At 38.0% G+C, this 8,607-nt stretch overlaps 1 protein-coding gene across 1 annotated transcript; it reads left to right on the top strand.

Moving 5' to 3' along the window:
- Positions 1 to 571: 571 nt before the first annotated feature.
- LOC104093856 (2S seed storage albumin protein-like) lies at positions 572 to 1,835 on the top strand. The gene is made up of 2 exons (XM_009599689.4): positions 572 to 801; positions 1,231 to 1,835. The coding sequence occupies exons 1-2, from the start codon at positions 638 to 640 to the stop codon at positions 1,493 to 1,495; spliced, it is 429 nt and encodes a 142-aa protein (XP_009597984.1). The 5' UTR covers positions 572 to 637; the 3' UTR covers positions 1,496 to 1,835.
- Positions 1,836 to 8,607: the final 6,772 nt, after the last annotated feature.

Below are 8,607 nucleotides of genomic sequence, written 5' to 3'. Positions count from 1 at the left end.
GAAATTTAGATAGTATTAAATCTTTAAAAAAGCTACTAAATTCTTCTCGTGTATATCAAAATGACAATTTAGTAATGTTTTTATTACTAACAGAGTAAATATGCATTGTTCGTGCTCAGCTTGCAAGTACCAATCCTAATTTGGCCATTTGAAATAGAATAGTAAGTAGCCCCTGTAACTAGTATGTATAGTTAATTATGCATTATCCTATATGTGACAATTAGTATTTAATGGATGATATAATTAATTATCAAGTCATTGAGTAGTCACTCTTGCTCTCAAAAGAAGCCAATTAAGATGGCTATGCTGCCAGTACTACTCGCTGCAGAATGCTTCTGCAAAAGAATCGAAATGAAAATTTGCGTTTTGCGTCCAAACAAATTAAAGTGCTCTTTTCCGGCAGCACATATTTGCATGTATTCATAGACGTGGCGAAGAGTTTCTTTGGTGCAGCCCACGTTTTCCCCTCATGCAAATGTTTCCGTTTGCCTTTTTAGCTTTCACTCTACACGTACTTGTCATGCAAATCATCAAATCTGCTATAAATACCCTCAAAATGGAGTAGTTCACCATCACAAAGCACTAGCTAGCAATTCACCTCTTCTATCACTAAAAACACACAAATCTCACTCTTGCTATGGCGAAGATTTCAGTTGCTGCTGCTCTTCTCTTGTGCTTGTTAGCCGTTGCAAGTGCCAACACCTTCACCGTCACCACCACCGTGACGGAGGACGATATCGACAATCAAGGGTCACAGAGGTGCCAAGAGCAGATCCAGAGACAGAGGCTCAACCACTGCAGGTAAAATAATTTTTTGTGTGTAAATGTATTATTTTAAGAAATTATATTTAGAGGTACAATAGATCAATTTAGACACTCTTTAAATAGAAGATAATACCAGGAGTAACTCTAAATTGAAGACAGAAGTAGAGTCTTAAAATCAACATAGTTTTAGACTCAAATTAAGTACTTACAATCAGAACTGTAACAATAATGCCACATGCATAAGATTATGCCTACATCATTAATTAGTTATAGGCAGGGGCACATGTAATGTACAAATCGGTTCATCCGAACATAATATAGCCAGCCTTGGTATATGTTTTAAAGATTATTAAATTAGTACAAATAATAGATTTCAAATCAAGTAAATCAAATGGGCTAGAATTTCGAACTCGTACTCATGAGGGTTAAATTTTTACTAAGTTTAAATCTCGAATATGATTGCAGGATGTACCTTTCAAGAAGCCGCCAATATTATGGCGACGAGCTGAGCATGGTGACAGATGATGAGGAGAGCAACCAAGGACAGCAGCATCTCCAACAATGTTGCCAGGAATTGAGGAACATGGACACTCTATGCCGCTGCGAGGCACTTAGGAGAATGGTGACACAGCAGCGTGGTGGCCGCGGCCAAGAGGCAGAGCGCATGTCAGAGAGAGCTCGTTATCTCCCCCGTATGTGCAATATCCAGCCTACCCAGTGCCGCTTCTAAGCTGAACATATCAAAATGGTTTTTGTTAATAAAAACACACCATCGTGTGTGAGCTAGCTTAGTTAGAGACTGCTCTTTGTCTAGCTAGTGTTTTATGTTTTGATCGAATCTTATGGTGTATAAGGCGCCCATGAATGTAGGAGACTATCTCGTTTTAATATGAATAAATGTCTTTGTTTCCACCTTACAGCTTGTTTGGATGGTTGTTAGTCACCGTATCGTATTGTATTGTTATCCCATAACAATGTTTGTTTTGATTGTTTCATTAAAATTGGTTGTATTGTATTGTTAAATCTATTGTTCCGGAATAATGAAAAGTCTCATTTTTTGAAACAATCAATTTGGTGTGTGTTTCTCTAAAGAATTAGATTCTCAGTCAAAGCCTATTTTTAGAAGTATTTGGGTTACTGATAATCAAGAAATTCAATATTCTCTCAAAAATAAGAAAGGAAATAAGAATCAGAAATGACAAAGTAATCAATAGAAAGCACAAGAAAGTAATTATATTCCAATGTTCATCAGAACGTGTCTGTACAAATGACATTTCTTTCCATTATATAGAGGTCTTCAAGTACAACGTCATTTCCCTTTTAAGACCGAGTCATTATGAGCATTAATGACATTAATGAAACGTTATAATTGGTAATCGTAACTGTTCGTGAAGATTCTGTAACGTTTGTAATCATCCACGCTCATTAATTGAAGATCCATGAATCTGTCCTTTTTACTGTCTTGGTTCATTTCACCGGTGCCTCTTCATATAACTTAAAGAGACTCGAGCAACCATTTTTTTTTACCTCGTGGGTGATTTGTTCGTATCTGCTGCGACTCATGTCTCTTTTAGTGCTCCTCTCCAGCTGTCACTTTTCTAGTGATCCACGTGCCTTGCCATGTCAACCATATAATTAACTCCACGTGAACATTTATTTTTATCAATACAGATAGTCCCCCCACTTACCAATTATTCAGCAATTGAATATTTGGGAAGTGGATCACATTTATGGCAGGAATTGTTTGCCGTTATTTCTCACGTACCATTGCATCTTCCTCTGAACCAATGCGTCGTATGTCACTTCTATTTAATGCATATGACACGTGGCAGTCATCGATTGGTTCTGCAACTCTTTAGCGAGTTTTAGGGCTTTTTGTGGCTGCATCAGTCAAGAAGTGACTATTTTCATAATGATGTTTCCATCATTACCCTCTTTAAATGACAATTGCTTCTGCATATAAATACATCATTTACCTTTGCTTTTACAAAAAACTTTCTTCAGTGTTTTTTATTCATAACTTTACTCTTGTTCTTCATTACGTACTACTTCCCCATACAACTATGTCTTCTTCATATCCTGATCCTCGAAGAGTCGTCATAGTAGATGAACTTCCCTCTTCTTCCGCTCCTATCAGGAGTAGGAGAGGTGGTAGGTTACGTAGTTTACGGTCAGTGTCTGTACGTGGCTCTCCTTCTCAACCCAGTACTACTCCTCCATCATCTTCTAGAACTAGAGCTTCTTCTTCACATAGATCTTCCGCTAGAAGTAGGGATTCTAGTGAACCGCTTCGTGAAATTACTGTCGACGAGATTATTCCCGCTGAACTTTCCTTTTTCACTAATAGAGAATTAATTAAAAATTAGGTCACTTCCATGACTTCTCACGATCGTGCTGATGTTTACCCTTCCCAGATTACTGAGGGTTTAGTTTCTATTGTGTGGAGAGATTGCTATTGAAAATTTGACTTCCCGATTCTGGTCCCCCATGAAAATCAAAGGATCACTTCCTTTAAAGCTGGTTTTTCTTTTGTGTATATGTATCCCTTCACATTAGGTTTTAGGCCACATATTGATCCAGTTATCATTGAGTTTTGTCGTTTCTTCGATGTGTATTTAGGAAAGATTGGTCATATTGTATGGAGGGCTGTGCCATGCCTTAGATACTTGTCAATTTTGGTTTCTTTACCCTTCACCTTTTACCATCTGATTCATCTTTACTCTCCAAATTATTTCGTCATGGGATTTTTACTCTCGTGGCGAGGAGTAACAGGGTTTTGGTTAGCCCTGAAGATGACAAAGATCTTGGCTGGTATGTCCAATTTGTTGCTGCTCCTACAAGTGGGTTAGTAGGTGAAGAGAACATTCCCTTCCCTGAGAAGTGGAACTTTGCACATAAGTCTTTGTTTCAATCTTTTATTTCTCTTCTTTTTTTTTGTGAAGAACTTGTAATCTCGTAACTGTTTTACTTTTCTTTTTTAGCAACCATGGGAACTGTTGAGGAGATTCCTGATCTCCGTGGGTGGGTAGAGAAATTGTTAACCGTTGCTCCTATGGAAGAAAGGTCCTGGAAATACCTTTCAAACAGATTCACGGTAACTTTCTCTTTCACTTTCTTCCTTACTTCCATATTTATTTTGGAACTTATTAACCCCTTTCATTGTTAGGGTTCCCATTCGAGTTGTAAGTGCTGCTTCAATCACTGCTTTAAGGCTCTCTCTATCAAAGGCTTAAGAGATAATCTTGAGTTCTTCGTCAAAAAGAAAAGATGATAGACCACAGAACTCTGAGGATGATGAAGAATAGGACGAAGGCTCGTTGGTTCGTAAGCCACGGGCTAGGAGACGGGTCATTTTAGATGACGAAGCTACTCCCCCTCCTAGTTCTGTTCTCATGTCCGAGCCTGAAAATGTTACCTTAGTGAGTTCTGATTAAGAGACGCCTACTGCACCCCATGACTCTACTGAAAACCTCTTTTCTCGTGGGTTTGATGAAGAAAGCTTTGGCTTTATATCTAAGGAAATGCCTCTTGCCACTTTCATGCCTCTACTCCGATTGAACTTCAGTTACCCGTTCTTGCTGTTGCTGCCACTGTTCCGCCTGTGGCTATTTTGACTTCCTCGACTGCCCCTTCTGTTACAACTTCCCATATTGAAGTTGGTTCCTCCAGTAACAGTAGGGCAATGAAACAAGTTACCATCGAGATTCCTGAAGATGGTAATCTTTTGAAGAAATCTGGCCAAGCTGATATATGGCTGAAACCACTGATTGGTCCAGTTGAGAAGTCAAAACTGAAAAGTCACAACTTTCTAACGTGGATGAATGATATTGTGCATTCGTCTTTAAAGGTATACACCTTGTCTTTTTATTTTACGTGATTTCTCTTTTACTGGTATCACATTCCTCTTTTTATTGCGTAGATCAATCTCATCGGAACGGAGATGATGAAAAGGATCGTCCACACAGAGCAGTTGATGAATGATTATCATACTGAGGCGGACAACTGGAAAGAACAGTTCGAGGGGCTTCAACTTGATATGGAGGTTTTAGAGGAAGAAAAGTGCACCTTAGAGCTGCAAGTAAAGGCAATGATAGCGGAACTAGCGGTTGAGAAAGCCTCATCCAATCAGGCGGGCAAAGACAAGAATCTTCTCGAGTCTTCATTTGCTGAGCAGCTTTTCAAGGCTTCTGAAGAAATTAGGAGTTTAAGGATTTTCTAAACCAAAAAGAAGCTTACTCTGGGGAGCTTGTTCAAATGCTCACGCAAACTCAAGAAGATCTTCGTGTATCCTCAAATAAGGTTCAGTTTTTAGAAAGATCTCTTGCCCCCTACAGGCTTCTTACGATGCTGCCTTGAATGAGAAGGATGAATTAAGAGTTGAGGTTGAGCAGTGGAAAAAAGATTATGAGGCCCTTGAAGATAAAGTCGTTGTTGATGTTAGTTTGGCTTTTTTGAACACTCGCCTCGAAACGTTAATGGAAGTAAGCCTGGAAGGCTTTGACTTAGATGTTGAGATTGCAAAGACTAGAGAAACGATTGAAAAGACCCAGCAGAGTCAAAGCTTTTCTTCACCTGAGGTTGGCATTCCCGAGGGTGATGAAATCGCTCCTGGTGAGGCCGTTGTTCAATCTTTTCCTGCTCAAGTTGCTCTTCCTTCTGGTGATGATGCCACTCTTCATCCTACCAGTTCAGATTCTACCCCACAGTGAAAGTTAAAAAGTTTGAAATGTTTCTTTGTTTTTTTTATTGGTGGAACATTTGGAGATTTACCCCTGGTCCCATTTGGGGGTAATGTTTTGGAAAATCTTACCCCTAGTCCGTTTTGGGGTTTTTTGTATAAGACAATTAGGTTGGAACTAAATTCATACTTAGTTTTAACCAAGTTATTATAATATCATCTTCTAAGTTTTTGTTCAACTTCTATGATATTTTATTCCGAGTTTTTGTACTACTCTTTTGTTATGCATTAAAAATGCTTCAGTACTTCGTGACTTTTTGAAATAAGCACGATTTATAAAAGAGGACCCTTTTATAAACGACACTTAATGAAGAAGACGTCTCAATTTTATAATGGTGTAAACATACGAAAGAAGAAATAGGAACACACACGTTTCTTTGAATAACTTTGAGGAAATTTTGTATCATTCGAACTTTCAAATTGTATAATACTTTACATGTAGTCAATTATCATCTCTAACTCTTTCGTAACTGTTTTCTTTACAACAGATTTTACAAATTCAAGGGTATATCTTGCCACCCATGGCTAAATATTGCCTTTAACCTAAACACTCGTAAGATTTCTAAATTTACAACCGACAGATTTGAATCACGCTTGCATTTTTGGCTCTTGACTTTTCTCTTAACTTTCGATTTGTTAGGTAGACCATAGGTTTGACTTGAATTCTGACTTTTTCAGTCTTCTTTGCCTTCCTTATATATATATAGTCCCCCAAGTGTTTGAGCTTTGAAGTATGAAATCTCGAGCACTTGATTATTCCTTCCATGTGGTCCATTTCCTAAAAAGGAAAAACATACGGGACTCGGAGGTATATATAATTTAGATGATGACTGCTTAACCCTTTATATTTCTATCAGCAAGGTTACAACCCTAGACCAGGAATAATGTTGCTTTCGCGTGTCCTTCAGGTCTAATATCATCATTTGGTGTGGGCTAGCTTTTTGCCTATCATCTAAAATTATTAGTATAATTTTAACTGTACAAAATAAAAATAGTAATTGAACGATACCTGACTGTGGGTATTTCTTTTGCTCAGAAATAGTATTTTTTTAAATGAACAACATTCCAACTCGAGGGTAAAACCTTGCCATCCATGGTTTCTAACTCGTAGGCACCTTTTCCAGCGATACCTCGAAATTTATAGGGTCCTTCCCAATTTGGATTTAACTTTCCTGCTCCGGTTGTTTTCGTTAATTGAAAAACCTTTTTAAGAACGAAATCCCCAATTTTGAAATACCTGAGGTGAGCCTTTCTGTTATAATATCGTTCTATGATTTGCGTTTGTGCTGCCATCCATATTAAAGCTGCTTCTCTTCTTTGTTCGAGTAAGTCCAAGTTTGTTCTTAATTCCTCATCGTTCGACTCTTCCATTGCCAATACGAATCCCGTTCTTGGTTCTCCTATTTCAACCGGGATTAAAACTTCTGAACCATACACAAGAGAAAATGGAGTTTCTCCCGTGGCTGTTTTTGTTGTGGTTCTATAAGCCCATAACACTCCTAGTAATTCTTCAGGCCAATTCCCTTTCAATTTTTCTAGTCTCTTCTTCAAATTATTGATGATAATCTTATTCGTCGACTCAGCTTGTCCATTTGCCACATGATGGTAAGGTGAAGAGGTTATTTGTTTAATTTGCCATCTTTAAAAGAACTCCGTGATTTTCGAGCCTATGAATTGTGGGCCATTATCACATACGATTTCTTTTGGGACTCCAAACCGGCATATAATATTTTGCCAAATAAAGTCTTTCACCTCCTTCTCTCGTACCTATTTGAAAGCTCCTGCCTTTACCCATTTTGAAAAGTAATCTGTTAACACTAATAAGTACTATATCTTTCCTTTAGCTTGTGGTAAAGGCCCTACTATATCCATTCCTTATTTAATAAATGGCCATGGGGAAATAACTGTATGTAATAACTCTGCAGGTTGATGCATATTGTTGGCATATCATTGACACTATCACATTTGGCTACAAAAGTTTCCGCATCTTCTTCCATTTTAGGCCAGTAATATCCTGCCCTGATTAGTGTTTTAACTAAAGATCTTCCACCTGCGTGATTTCCGCATTGCCCTTCATGTACTTCTATCATCACGTACTCCGTTTGATTGGGTCCAAGGCACCTTACTAATGGACCGCCAAATATTTTTTGATATAAATTATCTCGAATTTGGCAGTAACGAGCAGCTTTTCGTCGAAGAACTTGAGATTCTTTCTTGCCTTCAGGTACGATCCCATACTGCAAAAAATTAACAATCTCGTTTCTCCAATCCCAGGTTAAATTATTAAAGCTTAACTCATGTTTATCCTGGTCAAGTGCTGAATGAAATAAATGGATTACAATGGCATTTTCCTCACTCGTTACTTCTGCAACTGAAGCAAGGTTAGCCAACGCGTCTGCTTCTGTGTTTTTTCCCTGGGTATTTGCACGATCTTCCATGATTGGAATTGCCTGACCAGTTCTCGTGCCTTTTCCAAGTATTGTTGCATTCGTGGCTCTCTAGCAGTGTAAGTCCCTTGCATCTGATTGACTACCAGTTGAGAGTCACTTTTAATCTTGATTTGCTCTATGGAGAGTTCTCGTGCTAGTTCCAAACCTGCAATTACAGCTTCATACTTTGCTTCATTGTTAGTAATAGGGTAAATTTAATTGCTTGCCTTATACTTTCACCTGAGGGTGGGATTAAGACAATACCTAAACCGACTCCTTTGACATTTTAAGAGCCATCGATAAATAAAGTCCACGTACCTGGATTAGCTCCAGTAAAAAATTGTAATTCCTTTTCTACTTCAGGAATTATTTTTGTATTAAAATCTGCGACAAAATCTGCTAGAACTTGAGATTTTACTGCTGTTCTAGGTTGATAAATAATGTCATATTCACTCAGTTCTATTGCTCATTTGGCTAGTCTGCCTGACAATTCTTGTTTATGCAAAATAATATGCAGTTACTACGGAGATAGGATGGCATTGAAAATATGGTCTCAATTTCCTAGCTGCCATGACTAATGCTAAAACTAATTTCTCGAGATGAGGATATCTAGTTTCAGCATCTAATAAAGATTTACTAACATAATAAATAGGAGATTGTTTACCTTTGTCCTCC

This window comes from Nicotiana tomentosiformis, chromosome 7 (assembly GCF_000390325.3).
Source record: "Nicotiana tomentosiformis chromosome 7, ASM39032v3, whole genome shotgun sequence".
NCBI lineage: Eukaryota > Viridiplantae > Streptophyta > Magnoliopsida > Solanales > Solanaceae > Nicotiana > Nicotiana tomentosiformis.
Note: the sequence above shows the minus strand (reverse complement) of the source record. Positions and strands in the feature narration are given on the sequence as shown.